This window comes from Neoarius graeffei, chromosome 24 (assembly GCF_027579695.1).
Source record: "Neoarius graeffei isolate fNeoGra1 chromosome 24, fNeoGra1.pri, whole genome shotgun sequence".
NCBI classification, from domain to species: Eukaryota; Metazoa; Chordata; class Actinopteri; order Siluriformes; family Ariidae; genus Neoarius; species Neoarius graeffei.
In genome coordinates this window covers 33,439,595-33,459,747 of record NC_083592.1, presented here as the reverse complement: position 1 = coordinate 33,459,747, position 20,153 = coordinate 33,439,595, and the positions used below count along the sequence as shown (strand labels likewise).

The following is a 20,153-nucleotide window of genomic DNA, read 5'->3' as shown; positions in this document are numbered from 1 at the left end:
GTTTCTCGGTCGTTAGCCTGTGCTACTTGCTCTCTATAGCACTGGCTTGACTGCTTTATTAGCGTTTGCTAACACTACTGATGAACGCTACACCGGCTGGAAGGTGGCTTCACTGCTGCGCTGATGGCGCAGATTCGCAGTTAAGCTTGCGTTTGCCTTTGAGAAGGCTGAGGGTGATTCATTTTTGGTCCCTGCCACTCATCTCATCTCATTATCTCTAGCTGCTTTATCCTGTTCTACAGGGTCGCAGGCAAGCTGGAGCCAATCCCAGCTGACTACGGGCGAAAGGCGGGGTACACCCTGGACAAGTCTCCAGGTCATCACAGGGCTGACACATAGACACAGACAACCATTCACACTCACATTCACACCTATGGTCAATTTAGAGTCACCTAACCTGCATGTCTTTGGACTGTGGGGGAAACTGGAGCACCCGGAGGAAACCCACGCGGACACAGGGAGAACATGCAAACTCTGCACAGAAAGGCCCTCGCCGGCCACGGGGCTCGAATCCGGACCTTCTTGCTGTGAGGCGACAGCGCTAACCACTACACCACCGTGCCGCCCGTCCCTGCCACTATAAATCAAAATCTGATTGTTTAATTTATCTGTCACTTCCTACATAAACATACACTGCCATGGCCTTCTGTCCCGGCAATGAAGTCCTAACCAGTGAATGAACCTGCTGTAAAATCTTCTCAGCCTGGAGACAACAAACAAAAAAATGTCATTGGATAACTCGATTTTAATGTTTTCAGGACAGTAACCCTTTCATTTCTGAAGCAAATTTGATAGAAAATGAAGCCAAATTTGAATTAGAAGAGAATAATTATAATGAAATTATGAAAGAATGAAATAAATTTGAAATGCTGATATGTTTGGGCTTCTCTGAAGACCTAGAAGGCCCTGACAGTTTCTCTCTGGAGCTAATTGAGGTTGACCTTAATGTTTTGGTCTGGGGTTCTTCTTAATGTCCAAACTTTGATAAAGGTAGTTTAGCAAGACGACTGTTCTATACATATGAATAGATTATGATAGATAGACCATTAAGGCTACTACGATATGAAAACGGGTTGTTACTTTTTTGTCTTGGCCAGACCAAGTGTGGTGTTTATTATATTGCACATCAAAATGCATGAAAGCGGTCAAGAGCTTTAAAAAAAAAAAAAAACTAGAATGACTGCACATAAGGGGTTTTCCATTGGTTTTACTTTGTGGTTCCCATCCCTGAGGATAAAATTCTGGGAAGTTACACCACCTGGGAAGTCACCACAAATCCTTTTACCACAGGAAGTCATGCCAGGCACATGGCTCTTTCGTGAACCCCTTTGCTGAGGTCTTTGAAGAGTAGACCCAGGATCCATTTCCCCATCAAGTTCATGTATCTGATGAGAACTTGAGTGGTGGAAAACTGTTTTTAGACCAGTGGAAAACTTGTAATCATCTGGATCACACTTATTGGCTGCAGAAGGATGTGGTCTGAGGACCATATGCATCTGTCTGGCACAGTGGCATCAGTGTAGTGTTGGGTACATTAATAGTCACCTGTCTGTTTTCTTCATGTGGTCTTAATGGAAAATAAACCTGCCAGATGAGCACAGAAGGCAACTGTGTGTGTTCTGAAATTAACTTTACAACTGTTGTACCCTGATTATGTGCGAAAGCAGTGGGTAGATCAAGTCCTTGTTTACTTTTAAGTCATTAAATTGCACTAGTGCATAAATGTGGTAGATTACCCCCACTTAGCAACATGTGAGGGCTGAAAGGAAAGGGGCAGATTATAGCTTGTATATGTCAAGCACCCATAAATTTACTGTGAAAAATCCTCCCAGCAAGTCACAAAGCAAAATATTGAGGAAAGTCTCTCGCCTAGTTCTAAAGATGTCTGGATAAATGACTTAAGGGGTAATAAAGTGGTTTGTGAAGACTATTTTTGACGCTGGGACCTAATGAAAGAGGAAGGCTTGCTAAGATTAGCACGTAGGTTTGATGCAGATGAACTTACATTCGATGTGTGTTAATGTGTGGAAGAGAGGACCTGATCCAGCTGTGAAAAATACAAAAAAGTTCATGCTACGCAGATTATATTATTGGTATGACTGATTTTTTTGTTTTTTTTAAGCTAGACAGCCTTTCAATTTCATAAAACCGGTGAAATTTAGTTCCCTCTGAAATTTGGTCATTGTGATATACGTTTATTTTTGTAATATTAAAAAAAAAAAAAACAGGCCATTCTGTGGCTGGGAAGTTATTTAATTTGAAGGGATTCCTTAGGAAATAATGTACATGAAATCGCTCACTTCGTGCAGTCAAGCAGACAGAGGAAGTCCGTGTGCGCATGCGCAGGTTTACCTTTCGCCGTCGTCTTCTTCCTCTCTTGGATTTTACGGCAACTGGCATCCAGTGTTGCATTACTGCCATCTACAGGTTTACTTTGACCGTGCACTGACAGTTACAGTAGCTAAACGAACAGCTGATCACACCGGGGTGCTCGCTGACCACCAACATTTATTAGTTTGGTCCTGCATTTCCTTTCCTTCATATATAACATAACGTCTTTTCTTCCCGCTTTCCGTTACTGTAGTCGGTCTTTCACGTTTCATTCACACACTCATGTCCTCCATTTTCCTTTCACGTTTCAAATTTGTATCCCACAATGCCTTGCGTGAATGGGGAAAGCCTGCCATGTTATGCATGATGTAGTATCTTGGATTGCGTCACAGTGAAGCAAGAAATAATAGTGGAGAATTTAGGGCCACGTGGCCCTAAATTCATTAATTGTTCTATTTAAAAAAAAAACTAATAAAATTGGAAGTCTGTGATTCGAATTCAGTAGCTTTAGGTCCACTAAACAAAAATAATTGGGTGTTGGGAAAATTCTTTTTATGACCTAAACCTGAAAAATCTGAAAGTCAGTCTACCTTTAACTGCTATCGTATGTTTAAGAAAGATCTTCACCTTGTTTTCTATCATCCCTAGATGGTATTCTACATCCAAGACAGTGATGACGTTTATGGGCGATTTGGCTTCCATCCCCTTGCGAGACAAAGTATTCAGAGCCAGCCTGAGGGGCGCTTCCTATCCCTTAACTTCCTTCGTGAAGCTGGCACTCTCGGGGAAGTACGCTTGGCTTTTTCAGCTCTCTACATTCCTGCCGGGACCTTGGATCCTGCGAGAGCTCGGGATGGAGTCCTGAATGGCACCAGTGCCAACAGTCTGCTGTTCAGTTCGGGTCAGTCAAGGGTTGAGCTCATCCTGCCCATCCGTAATGACGCCTTCTTGCAGAACGGAGCCCATTTTCTCATACAGGTACTTTCTCAACAAACTACCAGTGTGAAAACATGGTTCGGTATCTTCGTGTTTTGCATGGCACTGGCTTTTAATGTTTACAGCCCCTGTTAATCTGTCCTGTTCTTTCTGGGTCTCCCAAGACTTGAGACTTGGGACAACCTCAAGTGTCTTAACAATTTATTGTTCTCTCGTACAAGAGTCTCTCGATCAGCTTGTCTGGTAATTAGCAATCTTGAGCCGCGGTTATTTAAATGGTTTGGCTTGTGGCCATAGGATTTGTCTTGGTGCCCAAACAAATAACCCTTTCATCAAGCAACGCTGAGAAATAAACACAACACAAAAAAACTGGCATAGTAGGAACTAATCAAGAGCTCCTTAAAGGACATGGACAATATACACATACAGTACTTACACACATATACACAGAAGGAGCAGCTAGTGGAAAAGTTTCACCTTGTAGTGTAAGATCTTGTTACTGGATGTGATCAGCATGAGACAACACAGCTTGATGGACTATAAGGCAACTTACTTTTACATATTGGTGCAGATGTAAGATTTCTTCAAACCAACGGTTTTAAATCAAGTAATTTCAGCAATGACTGTTTTTTTTCTTTCCCAGCTGGAGAGCTTGCAGCTGGTAAACATCACTCCTCCTATTCCTTCAGTGAGCCCTCGTTTTGGAGGAGCCATCAACATCTCCCTGGTTATCACACCTGATATTGCTAATGGCGAGATTGGGTTCACCAGTAATCAGACAGTGGTGGCGACAGAACCTGAGGAGACAAACACCAGCATGGTATACCACATCACTTAGGAAAGAGTTATATCAGTAGAATTGGTAATTGATATAATGTACATTTTTATTAAATCAATGACTGTAATGTATAATTGCAAAATGTATTAGTCTAAGTTTGTATTCTTGAAAAGGCAAACACTTGGACGCAATCATTAATCTCACTCCATTCAACACAATGATATTAAAGATGTAGTTTGTAATTTTTTTTTTTTAAGATTTTTTTTGGGCTTTTTTCACCTTTATTGGATAGGACAGTGTAGAGACAGGACAGGAAATGATTGGGAGAGAGATCGGGGAGGGATCGGGAAATGACCTCGGGTAGGAATCGAACCCGGGTCCCCGGATTTATGGTATGGCGCCTTAGCCACAACGCCCCCTGTAATGTTTAAAAGTGCTTACAGACCTGTAATAATAGCATAATTAATAATTATTCCATGAAATCGAGTCGTACATGAGCTAATAGTCAACGAGGCGCATAGCACCGAGTTGGCGATAAGCCATGTACGACGAGATTGAGTGGAATAACTGTTTTATTCTATCCACATTCACTGAATTTTGAGAAACAGAGCATTTTTATTTTTTGCAAATTCGATAAATAAAAACTTTATACAAAACATCCGACAAAATCATTTCCGCTTAGAATGTAAACAAACCGGCGGAATGACAGTAGCAATTTATGAAAAATGTGATAATAATAATTCCTGAAAAATAAAAAGGTAGGTTTTTTCCCCCATATTTTGTTGCTTTTTTTGTATTTTTTTGTGGTTTTGTTTTCGAGTAGAGTTTTTATTTCATCCTCGGTTAGTTCAGCAACACGCTCTGCCATTTTGTTTTTCTCTCCTCACAGTATATGAGCTGATAGCCTAGTAGTAGAGTAGCCAATCAGAACGTGCGATTGCTCATATCCAGTGAATGTGGATAGAATAATTGCAAATATATCGGTCTAAAAATATATCAGTCCAAGTTTTTTTATTCTTGGAAAGGCAAACACTTGGAGGCGATCACTAATCTCACTCCATTCAACACAATGATATTAAAGTTGCAGTTTGTAATGTTTAAAAGTGCTTATAGACCTTTAGTAATAGTATAATTTCAAATATACCATGCACTGAGAGGCTACGGTTGAAATTATGGATTCTCTGAGTCTGAGGTGACTGGCATAGTACTATTTTCTGAGGGGCACAGAAATAATAGTACGATGCCAGTCACTGAAGAGAATCCATAATTACTGGTGCTTCTCAGTGCATGGTGTATTAGATTTATATCCTTCATCAAAAAAATCCCAAACTAAAAGTGTGAACGACAAAGAATTAGAAATAAACCTGAAAAAAATATTAGCATAACTCTGCCTCACTAGGCATGATCATGATCTGTAGATCTACACACACAGAAATGCTCGTGGAGCCACAGATGTGACTTAAGTCAGCCGTATAGCTTGAAATTGTGACATCAGTTCATGGTATATCCAGGATATACCATGACTGACTCATACCATATCCATTTTTTTTTTCTTGACCTCATGAGGAACGTTGCTTAATCAATGGTGGAACTATTTTAGGTCACCTGAGCCATCCTTGTCCAATTCCTGCATGGGAATTTTTTGATGAGGGATATAATTTCAAAAATAACTTCAATTAAATAAAACTTTCGATATTGTGTATTAAAAAAATTCAAGCAGCAAATAAAAAAAAAAACAGCTCCATGTGTAGCTAGGACGGGGCTGCTCAATTCATCTCGATTCCTTCTCCTTATAAAGAAACTCACAAGGCGTATATGTAGTTTGAACACATATGAGGGCTGGGATTTGTTTGGAAAGCTTGTCAGTGTTTTCCGTTATAATGAAATTGCAGTTCAGGCAGCAGAGGGTGAAACTTTTGAACATACACTACCATTCAAAAGTTTGGGGTCACCCAGATAATTTTGTGTTTTCCATGAAAAGTCACACTTTAATTTACCACCATAAGTTGTAAAATGAATAGAAAATATAGTCAAGACATTTTTCTGGCCATTTTGAGCATTTAATCGACCCCACAAATGTGATGCTCCAGAAACTCAATCTGCTCAAAGGAAGGTCAGTTTTATAGCTTCTCTAAAGAGCTCAACTGTTTTCAGCTGTGCTAACATGATTGTACAAGGGTTTTCTAATCATCCATTAGCCTTCTGAGGCAATGAGCAAACACATTGTACCATTAGAACACTGGAGTGATAGTTGCTGGAAATGGGCCTCTATACACCTATGTAGATATTGCACCAAAAACCACACATTTGCAGCTAGAATAGTCATTTACCACATTAGCAATGTATAGAGTGTATTTCTGATTAGTTTAAAGTGATCTTCATTGAAAAGAACAGTGCTTTTCTTTCAAAAATAAGGAAATTTCAAAGTGACCCCAAACCTTTGAATGGTAGTGTACATGTCCATCTACTCCTGAGCATATTCCGTCTCTTTCTAGATCATTCTTCCCTTGAGGCGAGATGGGACCGATGGGCAGGCTGTGGTCTTCTGGAGCGTCCGACCCGTTGGAGAGAACAGAGCTGATGTTACCGAAAATGACCTTTCACCTTTCACTGGTTCGGTCACATTTTTATCAGGACAAAGTGAAGCAAACATCTCCATCACCATCATGGCAGATAATGTTCCAGAGATCAATGAGACTGTCCTACTTACATTAGACAGGTGCTGTGTGCTTCTTACTTTTGCTCATTTACAAAATATCCACCTTATTATTTCCCTCGAACCGCATGTCCTGAAGTGTTTTATTCTTCTTATACCACAGTGTTACAATTCTTGTACCAGCAAGTACAGTTTTGAAATTAAAGAACAGCTTTATTCGAAACAACATCCAAAAACCAGACTAGTTCCTTTTATCACTTATCAGATTATCACTTTTTATCAGCTATAAACAGTCACCAGGGTAAATTATTTTGTCCTGAAGAATTTCCCGTGGCAGAAAAGTTACAAAATGCTGACACTGGAGACTTCTTCAGTAAATGTTCAATAAAGGTCTCCTTAAAGAAGGTTTCATCGTATCAATGAACATACATTTTATTTTGTTAGCCTGTTTATTAGTAGCCATACAGTAGATTACGTCGAACATCTGCCATGAATCCGCCAAACAAGTCCTTGTGAATCATCTGTTACTATAGAAACAATAATGTGTTAGAATGAGCGTATAGAGGCTTTGCACTGTCATGTGACCCCCACAGCAACGGTAACTATGCCGCCATGACAGGAGGCAGCTTGTAATGCTTCATTCAGACGAGTTAGTTGTTATTGATCGGTATGGGAAGGTTTTGCTGCATTTTTGGATGTGCAAATCGTTCTGAATGAAACAAAGACATCAGATTTTTTTAATTTACCAAAAGTAATTTATGTTCAGGGGGAAAATACTAGAGAGATTTCTAAACGTAGAAGGGGAAATGGGGAAAAAACATTCAGCGGGACTAGGTGTCAAACAGAGAGGTCAAAAACCCTATAGACCTCTTGCAGTCACATGACCGGAATGTAAACAGACGCCATCTTGTCGGTAAAAAACACAGCTGAATATTGCTGCACTCGTGTACAAAATGGATCCATTTCAACTGACGGACTACACGGCTCATTTTTCTAATGAACAGATAACTAGATATATGTCTAAAATAAACGACCTACAGATTAGTGACCCTTATGGCTTACCGGACGTAGTTTTCACGACCGTGTCAGTGGATATTGAATAGCCAGATGTGTATAATTACCTCATTAACTTTCCCTCGCTGTTCAGTGGTGAAGCACTGCGTGCTTATAAATCTCTGAACAGTTATCTTTACAGAAATTCAGGATTTGTCAGCCCCCCTCAGATGTGGCATCTTGTAAACAAGAAAATAACAATCCTCATTGGACGGGTAAGTCACTTAAGTATTGAGACCCCGCTGGTCTCGCTATCTCGTCCGGAATGTTGTGCATGCGATGGAAATCGCTACAAACCGTCATTTTCTGCTGGAAACCAATGTCCAGTAAGTCCATACGGTTGTAGTGGATATTGAAGTCCGGTACAGACAAACAACACGCAAAAATACACACAAAAAACATAAAAAACGTGCACAGGTAGGGAGAGCTTGTAGCCGCAGCATCCCCATCATGCGCCGCCATATCCACTATTATGGTTGAATATTTTATATTATCAGTTAGATCAAGTATCAGTAGTCTATCACTATTACTGTATATATGGTATACCTGATAGCAGCAATCCATTTTGCACGCCTGTCAGGGTCCCGTGGCAGCCTACTGTCAAGTGTATGTGAGCATCATGGGTTTCCCACACTTGAAAGGGAAGGACTCGGACACAGGATTCCACTCGTCTTATGTTTTATTGATTTTCAGTGGAGTTGACGTTGTAGTAGAATTGTATATAGTAGGGTTTTCCAGAAGAAAAGGTAGAAGTAGAAGGCGGAAATATGGCGTTTGACCGACAAGGTGGCGTCTGTTTACAATCTGGATCGGATGTGACGTCACATGCAAGTGCTCCATTGGTATGCTCACTTCATTTCCACAAAAGTAATGGCCCGGTCCCACAACACCTATAACTATAACGATAACTATAAATAAATCGATCCCCTGTAGTTTATGTGGTTGGCGGTCTCACCAGACCGATAACGATCCCTATAGCCCAGGCCTGGGTTTATCCGTGTCGGTGAGATTGTTTCTGGAGTGATTTTTCCAGGCCTGGACCTGATCCGATAAAACATCTGACCAATCAGGTAATTGTTTACATGTGACGTTGTCTGAGCGCGTATTTTTTTCCCCAGGCATCTTTGTACATCCTTGTTGCATCATCAAGTCACGGAATACAGATTCACGGAAAATAAAAAATATAATACAAAGCACGGATCTTTTATTCACAGATATGTGATTTTCCATGAAATATCGATAGTAAATTTAAAAAGTAAACATATAAATGCAGGCAAGATATTTTAATTATGAATTTTGGCAGTCTAAACATTTAATTGTTTTAGATTTCTTAATTTTTTATCCGTGATGCATCATCCGTATGAAATCAGTAACCAATCCGTAATATACTGAAATGTCCGTGACCAGTCCATAAATTATTAACATCTGTGATGCATCTATATTAAAATCCACAACCACTCTGTATTTTGTATCCTTTTTTTATTATATTTCCGTAGTCTGTGATCTATCCGTATTATATCAACCACTGGAGTGTGTGCATGGGTTGTTTTGAAGCCCAAGCTGTACAGTATGACCCGGAATAATGTGCTACTACTTGAAAAAAACTTCCATGACTGTTCCTGAGTTGCATGCATTTATTTACCTGAGTGTCAGGACCAAGCGATATTATAGTCGGGATTATAGTTGTGGTGTGACTGCTCCAGACAGGCAGAGGTAGAGTCATAGCTGTAGTTATAGGTATAGTTATAGTTATCGTTGTTGTGGGACCAGGTTCTAAGAATGAAAAAATAATAATTTCAGAACTGCAGCAAGGTGCTCATTCTTATCCAGTGAAGTGAACATGAGCGTAAAAGACAAAGTACAGCGAGGTGCTCAAGCTCATATTTACTTCACTATATAAGAATGAGCACCTCGCTGCACTTTGTATGCTAGTGAGCCATTTTTCCTTTCTACGTTTAGAAATCTCTTTAGTTTTTTTTACCCCTGATGATGAATTACTTTTGGTAAATTAAAAATCTTATGTCTTTGTTTTGTTCAGAACGATTTGTACATCCAAAAACGCAGGAAAAGCTTCCCATACCGATCAATACAGGGGTCGAAATTAAGCATGTACCGACGGACATGGGCAAGTCATTCTCATACTCGGGCAACAATAAAATGATCACTAGTTGTCTGTCGGACAACTGTGTTCGAATGTCTATTTTACCAAGAAAAATTAAGTTGCTGTGATTCCTAACAGAAACAGAACGAAAACTTTATTTTTCCCGTCTTCTCTTTCATTTGTCCTTGACTTTGGTTCGTTGCGGTAGTTGACGCTTCCATTCGCGAGATGGCGCTACATGATATTATGATTATTCACACAAGGCGCCACTGTCACATAGGCTAGAACGAACGAAGTGTCTTTTTGAACTGATTTTTAATTCTGATTTGATCAGTTACACTTGACCATGATGACATGATGTTTTCTGACTGTTTAACATGTTTAATAGAAGATACTAGTAGTTATACCTAGTTGTTTTACTGTTCATCATGATGAAATAAACACCAAACACATGAGTGTTATAACTATTTCTATCAATCACTAATCAAACAATGGCAAAACAAGTCGAAATATTTTATTGCATACTCTATAATATACATCCAGATTGCTTTTTATGCAAATTACTTACCCAGTCAACCTGCAAAAAAGTAGGGCAACTGATACATGCATGCGGGCAAGTAAATTTTGGGGGTTGGTTGCCCTGAGGGCAAGTACATTCAAAAGTTAATTTCGACCCCTGCAATAAAAACTAACTCGGCTGAATAAAGCACTACAAGCTGCCCCCTGTCATGACGTTGCAATGATGGTGCAAAGCCTCTATTAATATAAACCTGTGATTGGTCTTGCGACTGGAAAGACTGTCAGAGCTGCTGTTTAGGAATTGATTCAACCTCTTCTGACCAATCAGAATTGAGAACCTACGGTAACAGTGCAATATACAGTATTTAAGGGTTTATTAGCGAACACTAAATCTGCGTGGTTCTGTGATATTTGTTATTTATGTCCTCAGAGTTGCAGAAAGTGTTGACTATGGAGTAATGTTGATGTTTTGACTGATTTCAGTTATTTGTGTCAAATGATGTCTTGTTGATTATGGCTGTGTTGTTTTGATGGGAATTGTCTATGTACTGGATTTTTTCATGTCGGTTACCTCATACCTCAGCCACATATTTAGCTCTGTGTTGAGAAATTCGAGACTAGAAGAAGGTTCCCATAAAATATTTCCACGAATAGCAGTAAGACATGAGTGTGGTGACTTAAGCACCCCGTTCGTCATTTTCTTTAAGTGAAGACCCCTCTCATATTGATGAGTTTTGACGGGAACGCGCCTTCTCCTTGCCTCCCACTCTTCCTTTGCAGGGTAGAAACCGCACGCTTTGTAGTGTACTTCGGGTAAGTGTACACTGAAGAGATTTTACCCTTTTGTGTGCTGTGAATCAGCACTTTGTGTGATGGACCTCTTTGGACTATGCGTTAACATTTCGATGGGTGAAGTCTCTTTCATCAGGGTGTGTGAAATGAAGAGAAAGGGTGTGTGCCTCTGTGTGTGCATGCAAATTGTGTGAATCAGTCAGGTCCAGACCATTGCTCTCTTTTCTCATTTAGCACCTAATTTACCCACTTCCTTTATGCTCTGCTGTAAAGCCATCAGTGTTTGTATGCATGCGGTGCATCCTGTGAATACGTTTGTTTGGAATGCTGCTCTCTGTCTAGTCTTTGTCTGCCATTTTACTAATTATCTGGAGCTTTGAGCGTTGGCGCAGCCCACGCTAAGCTCAGTTAACACACTGGCCCCCCTGCTGGGTGGATCTATGCTAGTAGGCTGCTCCAAAACATGGCTAGTCAAAGCAGTCCCATCAAACATGTCTCAGAGATGGCTGTCTACAAACACTGACTGCTCTAATACCATTTTTCACACAATGGTATTGTTCTGTATCCTTATATGTAAAGGTGCTCTTCTATCATACAGGACCAATGTGGAGAACCAGATTCTGAAGACTGGTTTCACCAGCCGGGAGATTGTCATACTAGAGAATGATGACCCTGGTGGAGTCTTTGAGTTTTCACCAGTGTCTAGAGGCCCCTGGTTTATCAATGTAAGAATTGGTGCGCCAATCTCATTTTGCTCCTTCAGCTGTACTTATACGAATAACAGGACGTTTCCTCGTTCCCTCTGTTCCTGTACTCTCTACAGGAGGGAGAGACGGTGGAGCTGAGAGTTATCAGAAGGCAAGGCCAGCTGCTGAACCAGCTGGTGAGATACACAGTGACACCTTCCGGAAATGAGGATTTTTATGGAGCTACAGGCATCCTTGAGTTCCAGCCTAGAGAGAGGGAGGTGGTAGTGGCTTTAGTAGCCATACCCGATGGGCTTCCAGAGGTAGGAATGGTTACCAGGCTTGTTGTGTCCAAGATATTTGGGGAGTATTTTGGTGTGGTGTCTCAGATCTAAGATGGTCACCAGTCACTCTAGGAGCTCCTCCTAGGGGGGTAGTGGGCTGATAAGGATCCTGTCATTGATGGAGCTTCCTCTTTTTTTTTCTTTATCAGCTGGATGAGATGTTCGCAGTGGTTCTCAGCAGTCACAGCACTCCAGCTAGTCGCCTGGGTAACAATAGACAGGTCAACATCACTGTGCATGAAAGTGATGACCCTTTTGGGGTCATCCAGTTCATACAACCACAACTAATGTTCTCCATCAATGAAAGCAAAGGAATGGACATTTATTCAGGTATCTGTGTGTGTTATCTTAATAAAATACTAGAATTTTAACCCTCTGGGGTCGAGAGCTTTGCCCACGAAGCTCGACAGGTTTAGGATGACTAGGTCATGCATTGAGATAAATATCTTCGCGAGTTTTTTACCATACAAGCATGATAAACATATTGCCAGAAACTTTATACTTTACACTTTCCTATGTGCCCACTGCCGAAAAATATTATATTTTTTAAATTACTTAAATTAGATGAAACACAAAACTTGTCACCTTACTCAGTCACACTGGAGTCGAAGCGCTGAGCGCACACTTACGCATTCATAAATGTCTATTCACATGGTGGCGGCATGATAATCACTTTCACTGTTTCAGTTTTGATTGGTTTATCTTCCGTGGTGGGAACCCCCACCGTAAACAGGATAAAATCTGCCAGACAAAGTTTAGGCTATTTGGAGGTAAAACTTGTTGCGAGATGACACGTGGATTTTATGCGCTTTGGATGATTTAGCACAGCGATTCAATTCATGATTCAATTTGTGATTCAGGACAGCGATTCAGTTCAATCTTGAGAACTGTGACACTGATGATGAGCGGTGTATTTATTTATTTATTTATTTATTTTTACTTCGACTTGATCCAGATCAACTTGAGTAAGCAAGTGTAAATATTTCTTCTATTTATTATAAGCAGATTGGTTGATATGTGGGGCGGCACGGTGGTGTAGTGGTTAGCGCTGTCGCCTCACAGCAAGAAGGTCCGGGTTCAAGCCCCGTGGCCGGCGAGGGCCTTTCTGTGTGGAGTTTGTATGTTCTCCCCGTGTCTGCGTGGGTTTCCTCCGGGTGCTCCGGTTTTCCCCACAGTCCAAAGACATGCAGGTTAGGTTAACTGGCGACTCTAAATTGACCGTAGGTGTGAATGTGAGTGTGAATGGTTGTCTGTGTCTATGTATCAGCCCTGTGATGACCTGGCGACTTGTCCAGGGTGTACCCCGCCTTTCGCCCGTAGTCAGCTGGGATAGGCTCCAGCTTGCCTGCGACCCTGTAGAAGGATAAAGCGTCTAGAGATAATGAGATGAGATGAGATGAGATGAGATGGTGGATATGTGTGTGCTGTAGTGCATACACAGGAAAAATGACTGAGCAATTTTTCCAGCATTAAAAGTATTTTCCTCAAAAATAGTTAATTTTGCTCTATTTTGAGTTTAGAGAGTAAAATTTGGAGTTGCAGTGGGAGCAAAATTATAGAGTAATTGTGTAACTGAGTAATAGAGTTGGTTGTGGCTCTGAACTGAGTAAAATTGTACAAGTTAATTTCAACACACACTGAATAGAGTCAAATACCAAAATAAAGTCAAATACCAGATAAATGAAGCTGTTTTAAAAAGCAATTTTAGACCAGTGTTGAAATGTGTGAAAAAACATTACCTTACCCATTGTGACTTGACCTGATGGGATTAAGAATTAATCTGATGGGATTAAGAGTTGACAGTGGGAAGAGTTTTCACTCTTCTCATTGAATGGAATGGAAATTTTTACCCTTTTCATTGAATATCCCTCCCACTGCCAACCCTTTATCCCAAAGCAATAGGACATACATTTTTTGATGGCCAGTTAATTGTCCAAATCAGTGGAGCAGATTTAAGTTTTGCGCTTAATACATTCCTAAGACTGAACAGAATAACCTCAATTGATCAAAACAGTTCAACACAATGGGTAAAGTCATGTTTTTTTTTCACACATTCCAACACATTCTAAAACTGCTTTTTACAACATCTTCATTTATCTGGTATTTTTTAAAAAGTACAACCATGACATACATACTACATATAATTGTAGCTGAACTTGTGCTGGATACAAAAAAAAGTCAAATGACTTTGAAAATACTGCTTAGATTTGTTGAAATTGACAACAAAATCAGAGCATACCAAAATCATTAGAGTGCCAGAAAATACCCTCCAACCCCAGAGGGTTAACAGTTGGGGAAGTCTGAATTCAAAATAAAGTGCAGTCTGGTTTTCACGAGACCATAATCGGTCTCGTTCTTATTTTTGGATGTGGGTCTTGACAAATATAGTGTATTTTTATTGATGCTATGATGATTTTCTATTACAGCATCCTACCCCATTGTAAGGGGAAGGGGCAGATTTGGGAATGTGTCAGTCCTCTGGATTCTTGAACCCACCTTCACAGGAGATGTAATCCCAGTCCAAGGGGAAGTGGTCCTTACTGAAGGAGAATATCTAAAAAACCTGACTCTTTTCTCCAAGCCTGATGAGGTAAAATGCCTCAGAATATTAGACTATCTTCTTTATATAATAAGCGGCAAAGTTTGCTTGTTTGTCTTGAGCCAATGCCACCATTTCTGAACAGATTTTCACCAAATTTGGCAAGTAGGTCCGGGGATGACCCGGAATTTTGCAGATATAAGCAAAATTCATGTACGGGTCCCAGGGAAGTCACTGGGGGCCACAACATCCACCCACCCCCTCCCTCAATGCCTTTCACGTTACATTTATCAACACAAACTCTCGACAGATCTTCATTAAACTTGGTACATAGGTACAGGAGATAGCCACAGTTTGGCAGAACTCAGAAATTCTATATTTGGGCCTCAGGGAGTCCCCGGTGGGCCCCTGGGTGGTGGATGTTTGGATTTCTGTTTGTCTTGGGTTAACATCACCATTTCTTGATGGATCTTCACCAAATTTGACATGGAAGTCTGGGGGCAACCCAGAATTTTGCAAAACCCAAGCGACGCCAGGGTAACCTGCTGGTCCCTTATAATTCTATCCATATTCACTGGATATGAGCAATCACACGCTTTGATTGCCTACTCTACGACTAGGATATCAACTCATATACTGTGAGTAGAGAAGAATAAAATGGTGGAGCATGTTGCTGAACCAACCGAGGATGAAATAAAAACTCTACTCGAAAACAAAACCACAAAAAAATACAAAAAAAACCCAAAAATTGTTCTCAAGTGTTTAAAAGAAACAGAAATAGCTAATATATATATATATATATATATATATATATATATATTTTTTTTTTTCCCCCCACAATGTCTCCTGTTCCATACTCCAACCCAGTCAGTGGCGGTAATGCACCTTTAAGTTGGTTTGTCAACCGCTAAAAAAAACCCTGAAGAAGAAGAAAATCCCCCAAAATAAATAAATACATAAATAAATCAACAAAATATGGAATATAAGTATTTGATGGCAAGAATGTATCTTTTTTATTTTTCAAGAATTAGTATTATAGCATTTTTCACAAATTGCTACTGTCATTTCACCGTTTACATTCTAAGCGGAAACAATTTTGTCGGACGTTTTGTATGAAGCTTTTATTTATCAAATTTGCAAAAAATAAAAATGTTCTGTTTCTCAAAATCCAGTGACTGTGGATACAATAAAACAGTTATTCCACTCAGTCTCATCGTACTGTACATGACTTATAGCTAACTCAGTGTTACGTACCTCATCAGCTCAACTCGATTTATATATATATATATATATATATATATATATATATATATATATATATATATATATATATATATATATATATCACAGGTGGCTTCTCCAGTGAGGAGAGGGAGGAAGATCCTCCTTAAAAATTCTAAGAATAAAAAGTTGAAATTGTCTTGACCAATTTAATGAATTGCTGTCCTTGAATATTACTATTTTACTGCCAAATACGACATGTACATTATATTCGTTTCTCTGGGTGAAATTACATTAGCACCCCCTATCGCTCGCTATTAGAAATTACTGCACGGAGGATCTTCCTCCCTTCGGCTCCCATTCACTCCGATTCAAACAGTCTCCGGCACTGGCGGCTCGTGGTTAACATAGACTTCAATGAGAGAGAGGAGGAAAATCCTCCTCTAAGAGGGTGGGACTAGCTAAGAGATCTGACAAGTGCTACAAAATATCAACCAATAGGCTGCAGCCCTAGTTGCGCAATGAACCAATAAGTAGAGGCCTTAGCTGCCTGGGGGGAGGGGTTATCTTATCAAACTTAACTTCTAGATCCGGTGACTCGGGCACTTCGGCAGTCAGAGTGAGAACGGCGAGGTGGAAGTGGATTGACTATGTTATAGATATTCTACGAATAAAGTAATGGAAACAGAGGACGTGGTGAATGTTTTGCTTGCAAAACCCTTCCATGGGCTGAGCTACAGTGAAAAATTAGCCATCAAAGCAGCAGGTAGACCAACCCCTAAAATCGAAATCACAAAACCCAATGGCAAAGGCAGTACAGTGAATGCTACATGGTTTGCTAGGTACACATGGCTCACTGGTAGCGTTACCACCCATCGATTATATTGCTGGCCCTGTTTGCTAATGAACAATGCCAAATCACAAGCGTGGAGTGTTCATGGTTTCAATGATTTAAAAAATCTAGATAGGGCAACCAAACGCCATGAGAAGTGTCAAGACCACGTTGGTGCTGCTATCCGACTGTCCTTACTAGGCACCATGCCAATAGATAGGGTGGTAGACGAGGGTGTGCGGCTGCAAATCCAGCAGCACAATGCTAAAGTGAGTCGCAATAGAGAGGTATTAAAACGTCTGATAGATGCAACAGCCTACCTAGGCATGCAAGAGTTGTCACTGAGGGGACATGAAGAACGGGGGAATTCGGACAATAAGGGCAATTACAGGGAGCTAGCGGAGGTTATTGCTCGCTATGATCGTGTTCTGGCAGAGCATCTGGAAAGTTCGACTGTCTTCACAGGCATGTCAAAAACAATCCAGAATGATCTAATATCCGCTATAGCTGGTTCAATTAATTCAGAAATCCAAAAGCAACTTAACACGGCACCCTTCTTCTCGTGGCAAATCGACGAGACCACAGACATAAGCTGTCATTCACAGCTGTCTGTCATCTTGCGCTATGTCGATAATCAAGGTACAATTCAGGAACGCTTTCTAGGATTTTTTGATGTGTCCAGTGGTCGCAGTGCACAATCCTTGTTCGATTTCGTGCAGACTGAGTTGTCAGGTTTCAATTTCAAGGATAAACTTGTCGCTCAGACTTACGATGGTGCCGCGGTCATGGCCTCGGACTTGAATGGCCTTCAGGCTAAAGTGAGAGAATTGGCTCCCTGTGCAACGTTTGTCCACTGCTATGCACATCGCTTAAACCTAGTTTTAAGTCAGGGTGTTAAGACCATTCCCCAAGCAAAATACTTCTTTGCTCACTTGGGTGGCTTCACGTCTTTTTTCTCCAAGTCCAGCAAGAGGGTTTCTTTACTCGAGGAGTTCAGTTGCGCCCGCATTCCCCGGAGCGCTCCCACTCGCTGGAACTTTTCCTCTAGGGTCGTGAACACGGTTGCTTCAAATTATGACGAACTACTTCAGATTTTCGAGAACATTACTGAGCGCCCAATGATGGATGATGAGACAATACGTTTAGCTGATGGTTTGAGGTCGAAAATGCAAGAGTTTGAATTTGCGTTTTTACTCTTCACTTTTGAGCAGTTGTTTTCGCACACTGACGTGGTGTTTGACATCTTGCAGCACAAATCCATGGATGTCGCCTTTTGCAAACGGCGAATAGAGAATCTCCTGCAAATATTGGATGAGCTAAAAGTACAGAGCGCCTTTGACAAAATCTACGCCAGGGCTGCCTCTCTAACAGAAGACCCTGACTTGTCTCACAGGGTCAAAAGAAGGCTGCTTAATCCCCGTCAGTCCTACAGAGCACTTTATGATTCCATCCACGACAACTTGCGCACTCAAATAACTCAGCGCTTTCAACACCTCGACCGCTTGCGCTTCATGGAGCTTTTGGATGCGGCGAAATTCGACCCGTTCAAAATATCATTTCCTACGCAGCTACTGTCAAATTTGATGGAGACATATGGCCACCTTTTTGATCAAGAAAAGCTGAGAATCGAACTGCAGCATTTTTATCACAATGCAGAAATAAATTCATCAAGAAAACTTTGCGATGCCCTTGGCTTCATGAAGTCCAGCGGTCTTGATGGGGCGATGCCACAGTTGTACAGGCTCATGTCCCTGATTGGAACAATTGGCGCAACCTCTGCAGGGGTTGAAAGGAGTTTTTCGTGCCTCAAGAGAATTAAAACGTACACACGCAACGCAATGGGGCAGGAGAGATTAAAACATCTGGCCATTATTTCAATTGAAAAAAAGATTCTCAAGACACTCCAAAAAGATCCAGCGTGGTACGATCAGGTCACAGATAGATTTGCAAATCAGACAGCACGGAGAATTGACTTGATATATAAATAGGGAGCCTCAATCAGTTGGCCTGAATCATTCCTTAACATCAATGTTTGTCTTAAACACGGCTATATCCCATGTAAATAGTTGTGAAATAATGTTATTGTTGTTCTTTTACTTGTTGACTGTTGCCAGTTGTTTGACACCGTGGAAAGGATGTTAATGAATTATTCAGGAAAAACTATTATCAACTCAACCTGTGCGTGTAACTATAGCCGGTCCAGCAGGTGCGGTCGCATTGGGGCCCGTGACCTTCAACCAAGCATTCCTTCCTCCCTCACTTTTACAAAAGCCAGCCGCCACTGATATATATATATATATATATATATATATATATATATATATATATATATATATATATACAGACACAGTGAGAGTAAAAAGTATTTGATCCCTTGCTGATTTTGTTGGTTTGCCCACTAATAAAGACATGATCATTCTATACTTTTAATGGTAGATGTATTCTAACATGGAGAGACAGAATATCAAAAAGAAAATCCAGAAAATAACTTTAAAGAATATATATTAATTGATTTGTATTTCATTGAGGGAAATAAGTATTTGATCCCCTAGTATGCATTAGGAGTTCTGGCTTTCACAGACCAGTTAGACACTCCCAATTAACTTGTTACCTGAATTGAAGACACCTGTTCTAACTAATCACCTGTATGAAAGACACCTGTTCACAGAATCAGACAATCAGACAGATTCCAAACTCTCCAACATGGGTAAGACCAAAGAACTCTCTCAGGACCTTAGAGACAGGATTGTTGACCTGCACAAATCTGGAATGGGCTACAAAAACATTAGCAAGATGCTGGGTATTAAAGTAACAACCATTGGTGCAATTGTGAGAAAATTTAAGAAGTATAACATGACCATCAATAGACCTCGGTCTGGTGCTCCACAGAAGATTTCACCTCGTGGGGTGGCAATGATGATGAGAACTGTGAGAAATCGGCCTGCAACCACACAGCGGGAGTTAGTGAATGACCTCAAGGCAGCTGGGACCACAGTCACCAGGAAAACAATTGGCAACACTTTGCGCCGCAATGGATTAAAATCCTGCAGTGCCCGAAAGGTACCCCTGCTTAAGAAGGCACATGTGGAGGCCCGCCTAAAGTATGCCAATGATCACCTCAAAGATGTACAAAGTGATTGGGAGAAGGTTCTGTGGTCAGACGAGACCAAAATTGAACTATTTGGCCTAAACTCTACTCGTCATGTGTGGAGGAAGAAAAATGCTGCCTATGACCCCAGGAACACTGTGCCCACCGTCAAGCATGGAGGTGGAAGCATTATGTTTTGGGGGTGTTTCTCTGCCAAGGGCACAGGGCTACTTCACCGCATCAGTGGGAAGATGGATGGAGCCATGTACCGTGCAGT

General features: G+C 40.8%; 1 protein-coding gene across 1 annotated transcript in view; it reads left to right on the top strand.

Moving 5' to 3' along the window:
• adgrv1 (adhesion G protein-coupled receptor V1) overlaps positions 1-20,153 on the top strand; it is a 415,446-nt gene that overhangs the window by 72,279 nt on the left and 323,014 nt on the right. Inside the window, exons 9-15 of the mRNA XM_060907086.1 lie at positions 2,980-3,309; positions 3,911-4,087; positions 6,541-6,764; positions 11,765-11,891; positions 11,990-12,175; positions 12,346-12,526; positions 14,623-14,786. Coding sequence (XP_060763069.1) covers positions 2,980-3,309; positions 3,911-4,087; positions 6,541-6,764; positions 11,765-11,891; positions 11,990-12,175; positions 12,346-12,526; positions 14,623-14,786 — 1,389 coding nt within the window. The remainder of the gene's footprint in view (positions 1-2,979; positions 3,310-3,910; positions 4,088-6,540; positions 6,765-11,764; positions 11,892-11,989; positions 12,176-12,345; positions 12,527-14,622; positions 14,787-20,153) is intronic.